General features: G+C 52.3%; 1 protein-coding gene across 2 annotated transcripts; it reads right to left on the reverse strand.

Annotated features, from left to right (window-relative positions):
* Positions 1 to 79: 79 nt before the first annotated feature.
* Positions 80 to 11,897, reverse strand: AMPD1 (adenosine monophosphate deaminase 1). 2 transcript variants are annotated; one of them, XM_064636045.1, is made up of 16 exons: positions 11,768 to 11,897; positions 9,937 to 9,948; positions 8,757 to 8,925; positions 8,109 to 8,274; positions 5,776 to 5,938; positions 5,339 to 5,558; positions 4,847 to 4,976; positions 4,391 to 4,585; positions 4,024 to 4,155; positions 3,780 to 3,943; positions 3,532 to 3,658; positions 2,947 to 3,110; positions 2,483 to 2,603; positions 1,588 to 1,761; positions 1,101 to 1,211; positions 80 to 318 (listed from the first exon to the last, which is right to left on the reverse strand). In XM_064636045.1, the coding sequence occupies exons 1-16, from the start codon at positions 11,787 to 11,789 to the stop codon at positions 163 to 165; spliced, it is 2,226 nt and encodes a 741-aa protein (XP_064492115.1). In that variant the 5' UTR covers positions 11,790 to 11,897; the 3' UTR covers positions 80 to 162. The 2 variants fall into 2 exon arrangements, with proteins under 2 accessions (XP_064492115.1, XP_064492117.1); XM_064636047.1 differs by lacking the exon at positions 9,937 to 9,948 and having other exon boundaries at positions 11,768 to 11,896.
* Positions 11,898 to 15,039: the final 3,142 nt, after the last annotated feature.

Here is a 15,039-nt window from a genome sequence, read left to right on the forward strand (position 1 = left end):
CGTCTCCCATTGGTTGGCGCAGCCGTCACTCAACCATTGGCCCCGCCCTCCCCTCTCCCCTGAGGGTGATCGGAGCCGCTTCTCAGACTGGGTTTTACTGCGCGGCCGCCCCGGTGCCCTCAGAGTCCGGCACAACCCCGGCCCCGCTCTCCCACCCTCTGCCTATTCGTTCTTCATCCCCTCGGCGATGAGGTTGAGCTCGTAGCACCAGGTCTCGTAGCGATAGGCCACGCGGATCTGGGCCACGTTCGTCTTCCGGATGTCGTTGCCTTCAGGCCCCTCTTCCCGGTAGTTTTCGCCCAGGAATTTGACTTTCTCCTGCCAGGGGAATAGACAGGGGTGCCAAGCTCAGAATTCCTTGTTCGGAAAGGCTGGGGAGAAGCCCTGAGCCCACGGACGGCGCTGGTCCCAGGGATCACCGTGGGCAGGGACATTTTCCTAAGAAGTTATGTTCATTGATGTTTGATCTTTATGTACGTTCACGCCTAATCAGCAAGAAGGGAGATTTAATCCTGTGAAACAGCAGCCAACAAGCTCTGAAGTGACGTCCAGGTGTTAGAAAAATTACGTGTGGGTAGAATTGCCTTGTTAAGGTTTAGGGCTGGGATGCTTTGAGCATCCCAGACCTACGGGGAGGTTAAAGACTGGAGAGAAGGATGTACCAGTGACAGTGGACACGGGGAATGCAGAATTTGTGGGCTACAAGGACATTCGGGAAAAACTCCAAGGTAAGGAAGAATATAACAAAGCCAACTCAGCAATTGTGCTGAAATCAGCTCCAGTTGGGTAAAAGATAATTCTGGCAGGGGCAGATCACAACCAGTGACTCACAGACCATCAACCCTAAAGAAGAGGAAGACTGAGCATGGGACTAATTAGCATGAGAAGTGAGAGAATCATTAGCCTATAGAAGCTAATTAATAAGGTAACTATGTAACTTGTAACCAATGAACGCTAATTCCTTTGTTTGCTAAAATGTATAAAAAGTTTCGATATCTGGTGTGCTGGATTTGTGCAATCCCACCGAGCACCCAGGGTTGTGCAGCTCTGAAATAAATAATAATTAGTAACAAATCCCAGTTTTTGTGGACAGCACCCACCTCGTGGGACAGGCCACACTGCAGGACGCTGTTCCTGGCGATCTCACACATGTCACAGGTGCTGAGCTTGAAGACCTGGGCGGCGATGGCATATTCCTCCATGAGGGGCTCCTGCAGCACAGGTGGGATTAGGGGCCAGCAGCTCTGCATGGGCTCTCCCACAGCTCACAGAACCACTGAATCACTGGGCTTGGAAAAGATCTCCAAGATCAAGTCCAACCTTCAACCCCCGTTGCCCACTAAATATCACAAAGTGGTGGTTTGAACACTTCCAGGGATGGTGACTCCACCCCTGCCAGCCCATTCCAATGTTTAACCACTCTTTCAGTGAAGAAGTTTTTCCTGATGTTCAACCTGAACCACCCCTGGTAGAGGGGCAGATGGCCCAGCATATGATGGACCTTTGGCAGGTGCCACTGGCTTCCCAAAAAATCGAGGCCCACACACTCCCAGCCCCCCAGTGCCAGCCCCAGCGCTCACACGGTACCTTGGTGAAGTGGAACTGCATGGGGTCATCTGTAGAAAGGGACACCATGAGCCCTTTCTGGTGGAAGTCAAGTAATGGATTCTTGGCATACTCCAGGAAGAGGCTGTTGTTGCTGAGTGGGGACATGGCGATGGGGATTTGGGCGAGGAAGTACAGATACTGCAGCACTGGGCTCTGCAAAGGTGAGCAGAGGTACCGGGTTAGGGATAAAGTTACTGCACCTTGCACCTCTTTGGGGTCACTCCTCACATCAGGTCAGGCCCCAGGCAGGGAATACAGTGCAGAGAATCACAGAATCGTAGAATCAACCAGGTTGGAAAAGACTTCTGAGATCATCAAGTCCAACCCTTGATCCAACACCGCCGTGGTTACCAGACCATGGCACTGATGCCACATCCAGTCTCATCTTAAAAACCTCCAGGGATGGTGAATCCACCACCTCCCTTGGCAGCCCATTCCAATATCTGATCACTCTCTCTGTAAAAAATTTCTTCCTAATATCCAACCTAAACCTCCCCTGGCAGAGCTTAAGGCCGAGAGCTCACGTGTGCAAGGAAAGAGAGGGGCAAGCCAGCAATCAATCCTTCAGAGTCCACACGGAGCGTGAGAGGACACGGAGCTCAAACCTGTTTGATGTCAGAATGCAGCTGGCTCGATGATAACAGATGTATCCTACAACAGGCCTGTGGGGCTGAACCCTCAAAATCCAACAGGTTTCTCAGCCAGATCCCCAAACATGCCTGGAGAGCCCCAGAGAAGTGACATCTGCCTGAAGCCAGGCTGTGTCAGCGTAAAGCAGAGGCACAACCGACTGTCAGCTGCATGGAGGCAGCTGTGAACGTGTTCTGCTGCCCTGCCACGCCTGGGCTGCTCGTGACAGACTAACTCCACTTACCTTCTTGAGGTTGAGGCCGTGGGAGATGTTATCTGCTGTCATGAAGGCTGCAAGCAGGTGTGTGATGGCCCCGGCCTCGCCGCAGTGCGGGCGGAACAGGAACGTGTTCATCCCACGCTGCCTGAGCGCAGGGAAGGAGGGCAGGCAGCAGGGTCAGGGGGCTGGACCTGACTTCAGGCCCAGCTCTGCCCCTACCCATGAATCCAGCCTGGCCCAGGAGCACATCACTCATTCTCTTTTCTCCTCTGCATAAGCAATAGATGCATCTCTGCGATCCCTAATTTTCACCCCAGTCTGTCACGCTTCCTACTGAGAAGCTTCTGGATTGCTCTGGGATATGAAGCTCCAAACTACACTGGGGGCAGAGCAAGGTGGCCCCCATTTCTCCCACATCAATAACGAGCTGAGATAACTCACGAGGCAGCCCCTTGTGCCACCTCATGGTGGCAGATCCCGGGCCTCACCTGCGCAGGTTGTTCAGCACCAGGATGTTGCTGTACATGTAGTAGATGTAGTAGGTGTAGGATGGGTTCTTCTCAGAAGTCCACTGCTCTGGCTTTGGGCTTTTGGTGCTGAACATGTGTCCACTGTGCTTGGATTCATCATCCACACTGTCGAAGCCAGTGATCTGCTCGGCAAGGTAACAAGAAAGGTGCATCTCAAGGCTCCCCACCTCACCATGCCCAGCTGGGCTGGCTCACCCTGCCCCCCTGCAGCTCACCAGAACCCACACCCCTGTCCTCCTCAAGAGCAGAGTCCAGCAAGGCTGCAGACCTCGCTCCTCACAACCCCCCAAGCTCTGTCAGTAACCAGGAATAAAGCTCACACCTTCCCCAGGAGGTGAGGATTTCCCACAGCCCCACAGCAGCCAGCTCAGGGAGTCTGAGCCCTCCCTACACTTCTGGCCACACACCCACTTCCAAGAATGTTGCAGAAGGGCCACAAGCCCACTGGTGATATCTTCCACATCAGCCAATACCCCATTTCTTGTGCACAAACAGGACTGTGAGTTCTCACCACACCTGACAACACCATCAGGTGACACTCACGTGGCGCAGAAAGACACTCAGCTCTTTGTGGGCTTGAGGATTGACAGTTGCCTCAAACACAGGAACAAAGATATTTTCCAGCATTTTCCCAAAGCTGGGCAGGAAATTCTTAGACCTGAACACATCACTGTGGACAGAGACAGGGATTAGCTGCTACCAGTGGGACCACACAGCCCACTGTCCCCACAACCCCCCCAGGGATGAGGTATCTGTAAGGCACAGTGGCCCCTCAGACCCACAGCACATACTAAATCCTGGGTACTTGGATCATCCACTTCATGTTGGGGGAATAGACCCGGTGGGTGTTGAACCACCTGGCCAGCTTGGCCCACTCGTCCTTTGACCGCCCGTAGATCGAGAGCCGGGGCTCCGTGTGCTGGTACTTGGCATCCTCCAGGTCGGAGCCAACCTCCTGCAAACCAGAGCAGACCGTGGCACAGGGACCCACAGCAGCACCAAAGCTTCACTTCTTCCCCTCCCCTCTCTCCTCACCTTGATGATGGTGGCAAAGTACTCGCCGTTGATGGCGTTCTCTGTCTTCAGGTAGAGATCCCTCAGCTCGCTGGCCCCCACGGGGTTGTACTTGTCGTTGAACTTGTCAAAGCGCTGGAATGTCTGTCGGCCCTGGAAGAGGCAGGATCAGGGTCAAATCCTGCACTCACACACTCAGGCCAGGTGTGGCAGTAAGCAGGGACTGATCCAAACCACTCAAAACGGGAAAACCAGGAGCTGTGACACCCTGCCACGAATATTAACACACACAATATGTCGTGGGTGCGCAGGGAAGGGAAAAACTGTGCCTATGGAGGAGATGAGAGTGCCTCAAGAGTGATTTTACACTAAATGTCCAACCACTTACAGCATGGACATCCAGGGAATCCACTGTCAGGTCGTAGGGGTGCAGATTGAGCTGCTCGAAGAGCTGTTTCAGGGTGAGCTGTTTGCCCTTGGCGTTGTAGACCACGCGGTCGGCGTCCACGTGGTAGGATTTCTTGATGAAACGCAGCAGATGCTTCTGGTTCATGCAGGCTGCAGCATGGATGTGCGTGTCCACCTGGGAAGCAAGAGGGACAGATCTCCAGCTTCGAGTTGGGATGCTCAGGTACCATCCCAGGGAGGCCCAGGGGAGCAAGTTGTGTGGGGAGCAGGGCTCAGTGGTGTGAACATGATGGGCCAAGAGCAGCCCAGCCAGCACATTCCCACTTGTGGGAACAATGCCAGTGGACCTGGACTCTAAAATCCAGTTCCCAGGGAGGGGAAGGCACCAAGACATTTCCTCCTCAGGGTCACCAGAGCTGTAAGCCTTGCCCTTTACCTTCCGGCAGTTGTAGAAGTCCCGGTGCGGGTTGTTCTTCAGCTCCTTCGTCTCCTCCATCTCATTGAGCATTTCATGCACTTGGAACTTGGACAAGAGGAACCTGAGGCGCCGGTGAGTGTAGGTCTTACTAGTGAAAGCAAAGGGCAGAACAGTGGCTGGGCTTCTCACCCCTCAGCACAGGGCTGCAGCTTTCACCCGAGGTGGAGCAGCTCATGCTGGCCAGCCCTGCTTCCCTCAGGTGCTTCTCCTGCCTCTATTACAGAGCTTCAAAGGAAGGCTGGGCAGGTGGGAGTGTATCTGCAGCCCTGTCTCCAGTCCCTGAATGCTGGCTTTGCTGAAGACCCCAATCAAGAGGGCTGACAAGGGCCAAGTACAGCTGGGCAGCCAGGTACGTCATCAGCAGGTTTCTCCCTCCTCCCAGGAAGGGGAGGGGGCTGCCCTGACCTCCCTCTGCCCACTGAGGCAGGACCTGTTGGGTTGTGCACTTACACAGGCCCCTTTGCAATCAGGACCAAGAGGAAGTTCATGTCATCCACAAAGTCCCCAAGGCTGGGGTAGGGCAGGTCCTTTGGCTCGTTTCTCTCAGCTGCCGCCTTGTCGGCATAGACATAAACTACCCCTTCCTTCATCTGGACGTGGTATCCCAGGTCCTCGGGGAGACTCCCAGTTTCAAAGGGATCCTGTCCATCCTTCACTGGCGGGTTGAACACTGGACCAAAAGGAGAATTCCACAATGCACAGGCTGCCAGCCAGTAGCCCCCAAACCTGCCATGCTCCCCCAGCCTGGGCAGTGGGCAGGGACACCCCACCACTGGGACACCCAAGAGGAGACCTGGGCAAGCAACTCCCCCGTGGAGCACTTCCACAATCCTTCCCTGCCCCACGCTGAGGCCAGAGGGGAAGCCCTTCCAGGATCCTGGGTGTACCTGGGCCAGTGTCACTCGGCCTCCAGGCCTCGCCCTCGATGGCACGCAGGTACTGGGCCGGGGTCTTGGGGAACCTCTGCAGAGAGCGCTGCATGTTCTTCTCCCGGATGCACAGGGCACGGTACAAACCTCTGCAGACAACCTCAAAATCTTCCACTGTCACCTGCAAGGGGGTTGTTGCTGAAGGCAAACACACAACTGGAACTCAGATGTCCGAGAGAGACACCCTGGTGAACCCAGATGGAGAGAGAACAATTTTGGTGTGCTGGTTTAAAAGTAAACTGATGGGAGAAATGAACCCAGCTCAAGAGAGATTACAAGTCAGAGGTACAATTTACTAAAAAAGATTACAATAAATGCAATGATATGGAGAAAAACTGGTTTTAACCCGCAAAAACAGATGAATAACCCAGCACCCTGGGACAAGAACAGAACAGTGCTCATCAGCCCTGTGCTGAGCACCACGTGGGCCCCCTGGGGGCAAAGTGAAAGGAAAGGAAACCTCGATGATGGTCATAGTTCTGTTAAAGTTCTGGTCCTCCTCTGGATCCCAGAAGTGACACCAGAAGTCCCAAAACTCGTAGATATATATGCTCAAGTTCAGGTGGGAATGCTCGGTACCTCCCCCGGGATACTGAGGGTGATTTAACTCTGTGAGCCATGGGATAGTTTTGGAATCTTTGGTGGTCTAGGTGGTTGCAGCTGCCCATTATGCCAGTCCAAGGTGGCCCATTAGCAGAGATGACCCCTCAGGCTGGGTGTGAAGGTGTTAATACCTTTCCAGAGGGGAGTTATCTCAGCTGAGTCGTTTGTGTGAAAACAAAAGAACACTCCCCTGCCTGGCAGGGTTCTTTAACACCCACCTTGTAGCCTGAGGTGTCAGTGTGCCCTGGGAGGCTGCTGCCTGCTGCAAACAACCCATCAGTCCATCAGAAATGACAGAGAGGGTATAGAATACACCCACATAGTGATAAACTGGTCCCAGCCCCTGTAACTGGGATGTCTGGTCAAAGCGAGATAAATATCACAGAATCATAGAATGGCCTGGGTTGGAAGGGACCTTAAAGATCATCCAGTTCCAACCCCCTGCCATGGGCAGAGACATCTTCCACTAGCCCAGGTTGTTCCAAGCCCTGCCTTGGACACTTCCAGGGATGGAGCAGCCACAGCTTCTCTGGGCAACCTGTGCCAGGGCCTCACCACCCTCAGGGGGAGGAATTTCTTCCCAGTATTGAGTCTAAACCTACTCTCTGTTAGTTTGAAGTCATTCCCCCTTGTCCTGTCACTGCATGTTCTTGTAAAAGGTTCCTCTCTAGCTTTCTTGTCATACCATATCATAACCAAAATCATAATCATAATCATATGATAATCATATCATATCAATCATCCCCTCCCTCCCGCTGCTCTGCCTGGGCAGGGCAAGGAAGGGATGACAGGCAGAGTCCCAGATATGGCAAAGGGAAGCTCCTGGTGCCAGAATCAGTGAATTCCAATGCTACCCCCTCTTACATTCCTCACTGTAATCTGTAGATGGCCCTGAAATGGTCAGGCTGGGGCAAAACACTAAAAGCTATTTTTGGAGCCCAGGCTGAAACTGAAGCAGGAACATGAAACACCAAACAGTGACCAGGACTATTTTTGATTTACTGCTCTGACAAGTGTTTTGGGCAATCAGAAGTGGCTCAAAGGAGTGGAGCAGGGTGAGAAAACACCACTACGACAGTCACGGCAGGGGGAACGTGCCTAAACAAGGAGGGATTTTCAGATTCCCCAGTTGTTGTTCTGCTGTGCAGCTCCAAGCTGAGCTTAGATCCACCAGCACGATCCCAGGGGCAGCACAGATGTAATAGGAGGCTGAGGAGAAGGAGGAGGGATTAGCATAGGAGGTGATAACAGTCCTGGTCAACTGGCTCTAGGTGACCCTGCCTGTGCAGGGGGCTTGGAATGCATGACCTCCCTCAGCCATTCTGGGATTCTGGGATATGCACAGATCCTGCACAGGCATAGCTGTGTGCAAGCAGAGAGGATGTGACCGAATGAGCACAGCCTGCTCAGCCATATCCTCCCTGGAGAATCCCATGGGAACCATGGAGCAACCCACAGACTCCTGCCAAGGAATTCAGCTATGGATCCCCCAGGAATGCAGCAGGGCACCACCAGAGGCCTGTGAGGCACACTGTTCTGGGAGACACAGACTGATCTGGGAGGCACAGACTGTCCTGGGAGACACTGCAGCTGGAACAGGCTCCTGTGACACTGGGCACTGCTGAGGGACAGGCAGGGACCAGAGGTGGTGGCCAGCATGGGAGGGGAACAGCCATGGAAGTACCTACCCCAGAGGCATAATCCCCACTGATCTGGACCCTCTGGAAGGTAGGCACAGTCTGGTACAGGGGGGAGGTGGAGATGACCTCATCCATGGCAGACAGGCTGCTGACAGACTTCTGAACCAAGGGCAGTGCCAACGCCACTGTCTTCAAGCGGAGATGGTGCTTCTTCCTGCCGGGGAGGAAAACCTCAGGCAAACAGCCCCATTCCGGGGTCACACGCAGGCACAGGGACAGGGGTACTTCCCACAGCCATGTTCTAACTGTGCTCAACACAAATCAGCTCCCTGGTGCCTTCTGAGCACCTGAAACAGCCGCTGCCAAGAGCAGAGGGCACAGATCACAAAGTAGCCACAGACTTGGGGAGTCTCATCTTTCCAGAGAACGGTCTCCAAGTCTCCCTCTCCACCAGCTCTGAGACCATTGCTGTCCCTAACACCCAGGGAGTAGGGTGTCTTTCTGTCTAACAGTGGGAACACTTGGAGAGGAAACCCTGGATACCTGACAGATGCCTTGGGATTAGCAAGGATTAATCCCACAGGTGTGATGAGCTGTTCCCCTTCCCATGGGCTTTGATTTACATCCCCCCTGCTCCGGCCAAGGGTGTGCAGACCGTGTTCCTCTCCTTTCCCAGGATCCCTGGCTGTTGCTCACCGCTTCTCCGTGGTGCCACTTCTCTCCTGCAGCATCATGTGCACCTTCATTTCCTGCCGGGAGATGGGGCAGATCTCCTCCACATCGAAGATTTCTCCCTTGACCTCGTCATCTTTCACCTCGGAGGCAAAGATCTTCTCGGCGAAGGAGCGCATGGACTCGTCCATCTCTGCAGGGAGAGGGAGCAGAGCTCAGGCTCCCACAGGCAGCTGGTTCCCAGCCACTGGAACAGGCAGGTGTCCCTTGGAGGCAGCTCAGTGCTCAGCTGCCGTTTCCTCGTGGCCCCCACCCCCCCTAAAAGACTAGGGGTGACCTCCCAGATTTGCCACGAGGCTGGGACACACCTGGTGGGCTGGAGACATACCTTGATACCCCCAGTACAGCAGGAAAGGCACCAAGAGTGGTGCAAAAAGGCCCAGGAAGAAGCAAATCCTTGGGAAGGGCAATTATGGGAGCATGCACTGGCGGGGAGAGAGGAAGATTGGCAGAGCCCTTACAGCTTTAGGAAGTCCAAGCCCCACTTGCTCCACAAGGCATCCAGTCAGGAGGAAGACAGAGGTATGGATGGAGGGGGGGCAGAGCCAGCAGCCCAAGCACTCAGCTCCCACCATCCCAGTGCAGCTGGAGAGCCCCAGCCACAGCTGGACCCCCCTCACCCACCACGTGCATCGTGCTGCCAAGGTCACCACTGACACAGGGTTGGATGGGGCTTTATGAAGGAGGAGAAGGATGGTTAAAAGCCCTTCCACTGCCAACAAAACACCATCAAAAGTCCCCCAGAAGCACAGGTTTGCACGGCAGCACAGGAACAGTCATGGAGCAGGCTTTGCCAGCAGCTGGCAGCTCAGCACAAAGCTCGGCAAGCATCGATGCTGAAGGACGGACCTCACCATCAACATGTCACACAGGACATGGTCAGCACATGAGGGCCAAAGCAGAACAGCCAGAGGGTTCTCACCAGGGTGCCAGCATAACATTTAAAAATTGCAGTTTCCTATACTAAAGGGCCAAAAAGCTGGGACCATTCCGTGTAACAGCGAGGGGCACAGCTGGCACTGCCAGGAAATAGCATTTCTGCAGCTGCTGAAAGATCACCATGATCATGTAACAGCTGTTGGGTTCCACTGATCATGTCCAGGCAGTAACACAGCAGAGCATAGAGAAACCCAGCAATACTCACGTTTGTCTTCTGCTGTTTAAGATAAAACAGAGACAAAATGAAAGCTGTTGTGATCAGCCCTTGAAAATCTGAGCCTTTTTGCCTTGTCTTCTCATCAGTCATTAAAAAGGGATTAGCAAAGTACAAGTTTAGCCAAAGCCTTCCACTGACAAAAGAATTATAGAAACACAGAATGGATTGGGTTGAAAGGGACCTTAAAGCTCATCTTGTTCCACCCCCTGCCATGGGCAGGGACACCTTCCACTAGCCCAGGTTGCTCCAAGCCCCGTCCAACCTGGCCTTGGACACTTCCAGGGATGGGGCAGCCACAGCTTCTCTGGGCAACCTGTGCCAGGGCCTCACCACCCTCACAGGGAACAATTTCTTCTGTATATCTAATCCAAACCCACCCTCCTTCAGCTTAAAGCCATTCCCCCTTGTCCTGTCACTCCATGCCCTTGTGAAAAGCCCCTCCAGCTTTCTTGTTGCCCCTTTAGGTAGTGGAAAGAAAACCCCAGAGCAGCAGCTGCCACTTTGAGCAACACAAAGATGTGAGTTTGGCATTGCCTGTTCCCAACAGAGCCTCGTTGGTGCCTCGGTGTGGAACCAAACCCCCCTGCAGGTCCCATCCAACCCGAGGCTCTGGCAGAGCTTCTGCCTGCCACAGTCTGTTTTCCCTGCAGCTGTCCAAGATGAAACATTTGCCAGAGCCCAGATCACCTCAGTCAACACTACAAGAGACTAACAGGCACCCAGCCACGTGGGCAGACTGGGCTGTCCTGGGAGGTCTCTCCCTACCCCTGTGTCCAGGTGCAGGGATGCAGCAGGACCAGAAGGAGGGCAGGACAGCCTTCTCCTGCTGGACAAGCAGGCAGATATTTTAGTGACTCAGAGCACCAGGCTTGGCTATTTTTTGCCCATGACTCGCCCTCCTTTGTGGAGATCAGGGTGGATGGGCATTTCAGAGTTCCATCCCCCTGTGTCACATCTCCATTTATTCCCTAACAGGAGCAGACAGCTGAGGCACTGCACTTCCACAGATCCTCACTCCTGGTCATACAGGGTGGCAGCAACATTTTGAGGGTGCAACTCCTGCCCTTTCCATCTGACCCAGCAGTTCAGGCTGCAGCTCTAACATCACTCACTTCCCAAATCCCAGTCTGGGGAACTCACACCCCTGACATTCTAATTCCAAGTATTCATTTGCAAATGAAGCATCCCAGAAATGCCTCCACTGACCTTTCATCCCTTTACTGGATGAAAACTACACTCAGGAAGGTTTACAACCTCCCACCGGTGGTGCAGGGCCACGTTTTAACACCAGGCTCAGGCAGGAGGACACTGTCTGTCACACCACAGCCCTGCAATTCCAAACTCGCTCTTATCAGAGCAGCTTGGGGCTGATATCACTCAGGGCTCTGCAGCCACCTGTCACATGTCCCTCTGCACTGCTCTACAGAGCCTGGCTGGCCCTATTCCAGCTGCTCAGCTTGTGCTCCCCATGCCCTCAGGAATGCAGCTCCCCACATCTTCTGAGCTTTGCCAAGCTCAGAGTTGGTGCTTTGCCAAGCACCAGAGACTCCTGAAATCCCTCTGACCCACATCCACAGGGATTCAGTGCTGTCATTACAGGACACATCACACTGCAGGAGGGACAATATTTTTCATCAGTCCAAGCAGAGCAAGATTTAAACTACTTCTTTAAACTATTTAAAATATCCCGAAAAATGTCTCCAAGCAGGAAGAAAAATGCCCAAAGGCCCCAGTGAGGTCCTGTGGACCATCCAAATCTCCAAGGCTGTGAGCTGAGAGCCTGCCCAGTGGCTCCTTGGCTCACTGCTTTCAGACCTACCTGGAATTCTCCCCTGGGACATCGTTGCAGCAGAGTCTGCAGAGCCTCAGTAACACCCCACTGTCCCCGAGCACAAGGGGCCGAGTGAGAGCCCAACACTAATTTTACAGCTTTCCCTTCCCTGTAATCAGACTCTCCCACTCTAAAAGGAGAGTAAAGATCAACTGGGGACCTATTTAAAGTGCAGCCACAAGCACTTCCACTGAAACAGGTGAACCAAGGCTCAAATGTAATGATTTTTCTTCTCTAAGTCAGGCTTCATCCTTACATTTCATGGAGATTCACCTGTTGCCTGGTCAGATTTCTGCTTCCCAGGGCAGCTGCACCTCTCTAAAGTGGACTGTGGAAGTCAGTTTTTTAAGAGAGACTAAACCTGACACCTTCTGTGCTGAACCAAAGGTTTAAAGGAAATTCCCAAGGCAGAGCCTTGGTGTTTCCATCAGAACAGGGGCTGTGGGTAGATCCAAACTATTTGCTCTCACCTGTGCTGTTCAGGGAGAGGGATCTACCTGAAAGCCTGGATTTTAGCACAGATGTCCTCACATCTTCCCAGCTGAATCCAACAAACAAAAGGAAGGTGGTTCAAGGAACTCCTCCCTTAAGCTACACACGTGGCTTGGGCCTGGCAGAGCAGACATAAGGTTGGGAAGTACCTCTTGCCTTGATTTAAGCAGATTGTTCCCAGCATACTGGCACTGAGGGCTGTACCCTCCTTTAGGGTAACCTCAAACCTACTTCAGGTCTCACCTGAAGCTGAGAAACAGCTCCTGCCTGAAGAAAAAGGCCGGAATTTGTCATGCCCTGCATGTTGCCAGATAACTCTGAGCTTCTGACCCAGATTCTGGTGGGAAGTGGTGAACCAGAACGGGTCAGAAGGGTAAAATAGTTCTGATGCGAAACAGAATCTTTTCCTGTTTGTTTATACTTCAGTTCTTGATGGTGTTGAAAAACTGCCCTGGAATAGGACAAATCAAGCAAAGCATCTGGGCTGCAGCAGCACAGTCTGGCTCTGATTTAATAAAGGGAGGCTTCGGTCACAGCCTTGAAGGGAACAGAAAAACCACCTGGAAAAGCCAACATTGTTTGGAATTTTATGTGCAGGTAAGGGCTTCCTGTGCCACACTTTGCAGGAACAGCTATGGAAAGGCCTTGTCCCAGGAGAAGGCTGGAAAAAGTGACAATTACATGCATAAAATACAGAGCTGGAAACAACAAGCCAAGGGTTTTGTTTGTAGGTGCACGGGAATCTTGTGGCACAACTGGTCAGTGAAGCTGGGTGAGCTGACAGCATCTCCAGCTGAGACAATTCCCAAAGCATCCAGAAACTCTCTGGAAGAGATGTGCCCATTCTTTGACGGGCACAACTTCAAAACATGCTGGGTGACAATCAAGAAATTCTCCAGATTTCAGGGGATTGTATCCCCACTTCCCAGTTATTCCCCAAGAATATGAACTGATTTCCCTCCCTGCAACCTGCAGAGGTGCAGCAACAGGGCAAAGCTGGAGTGCTGTTACACCTTGGCCTCCCCTCATGCTGATGCAGTTTTCAGTTCCTGAGTTCTTCTTGTTCTTACCCATCTCTGAGTTTGAGAGTCCCCGACACATTATTGTTTAACCATTTCATTCACGGTCCATAAAAACTGGCTCCTGCTTGTTTTGCTCTCCCACAAGGACTACACCCGTCCTTAACCTTCCTGGATGCATCAGGATCTTGGGATTCACATCTGACACCAAAAATGACCTTTAGGGTACAAGGGTCATCTTCCTCTTGATGCCTCAGCTTTTTTAATCACAGGGTCAATTTGAGTGGGATCATGGTGGAAATCTGAGTAAAGCCTGGGCATGCTGTGCTAAAATTAGATCCATGGCCTCTGCAAACTCAGGGGCTGGCACAAACAACCCATCTTCCCACTCTTTTTCAGCTGGAAAACGAGTGATTCACACCCAGGGGCTTCAGAGTGGCTCTAACCCCCCCACACTTTTAGCTCTTAGTTGCCTTCACTCCACCGAGGTCTAAGTCAAAGGAAGATGGCTGGACATGCCAGAAATTTGGCATTTTAGGGTGTTCTTCTAGGAGGATCTTCCTCTAGCTCACCTGGCAGAGCATCCATAGCACAGGGGCAGCTGTCCAAATAGAAGCCATGAGGCAGGTTTTGCTAGAAAATGCTTTAAATTGCTGAAGGAGAGGAGTATGAACAGAGAGGGGGTAACGTGGATCTCACCAGGGCCCTCCTGGCTGTGCTGGGCCTTTGATCAACTCACCCAGCACTGAGAAAACCTTCAGCAAGTTCTTCCCTCCCCTGCACGGATTCCTCCAGGGCTGGTGCAACCAAAATCAGCCCTTCAGGTGGGAAGCAGTTTGTAGGATCAGGCTGCTCCAGAGAACACCCACATTGCAAGAAAACTTTCCCAATAAGCCAAGAAACCCCTGGATTTGAGCACCCACCTGTACTCATGTTCTGAATCCTTTAGGGACAGGCAGTGACTGTTGAAGCTACACAGTGCCAGGAGTGGGTGGCCCTGGCACTGGGGGTCTGTTCCTTAATTCCTGGCACAAAAAACCAGGTTGGACTCCGGGTTCCAAAGTCCTGACACAATGTCTGAGGAGAAACAGTCTGAAAGCACATTTACTTATGTGTGGACTGACACAATCTGCAGGAGGAAAGCCAAGGGGGAAGTATTTTAGGAGACTGAATTAAGCAAGTTAAAAACCTAACAGAGAGCACGAGTTGGACACAGCAGTGACTCCATGGCTGATTTCACTCCCCCTTTTTTTGACACAGCAAGGACAAAGTCAGCAAAAATATTATGAGGAACCCCACTGCAAACAGAGACTCGACAAGATGCACAGATTGCTGAAGTCATTAAAACTGGACTCTGGACCAAGCCTGTGGCAGGTCTCAAGGCCACTCTCACTGCTAATTGATGCTCCAGGGCACATCTGTGATCCAGCTGCCCATGCCCCACGACAGAAATGACAATTGGAGTAAATCTCATCCCCCAGGGAAAGCAGAGCACTGCTGATAAACTTTCCATAATCTACTCATGGCTCCTGTGCCCAGATCACAAAAGAAACAAGCAAAGAATTCGAAGTTTATTCTTTAAAAAAGTTATTTAAGAAGCAAAATAATTTACTTCAATTCAAACCAAAAGAGATGCATTACTGAAAGCAAATAATTAAACAAAGTAACAACAAATTAGCCCTTGGGTTAAAAGTCCAGATCCCAACAGTTCCCAACGATCCTGGAGGTTAATCACAGGCAGACACTCAA

This window comes from Pseudopipra pipra, chromosome 25 (assembly GCF_036250125.1).
Source record: "Pseudopipra pipra isolate bDixPip1 chromosome 25, bDixPip1.hap1, whole genome shotgun sequence".
Taxonomy (NCBI): Eukaryota; Metazoa; Chordata; class Aves; order Passeriformes; family Pipridae; genus Pseudopipra; species Pseudopipra pipra.

Coding starts and splice junctions, on each gene's coding strand:
- AMPD1 (XM_064636045.1), bottom strand. CDS start 11,789: ATGTCCCAGGGGAGAATTCCAG. Junction 5,939..8,108: donor GTGGGGATTATGCCTCTGGG/GTAGGTACTTCC, acceptor ACCCCCTTGCAG/GTGACAGTGGAAGATTTTGA. Junction 5,559..5,775: donor GCCGAGTGACACTGGCCCAG/GTACACCCAGGA, acceptor CTTTTGGTCCAG/TGTTCAACCCGCCAGTGAAG.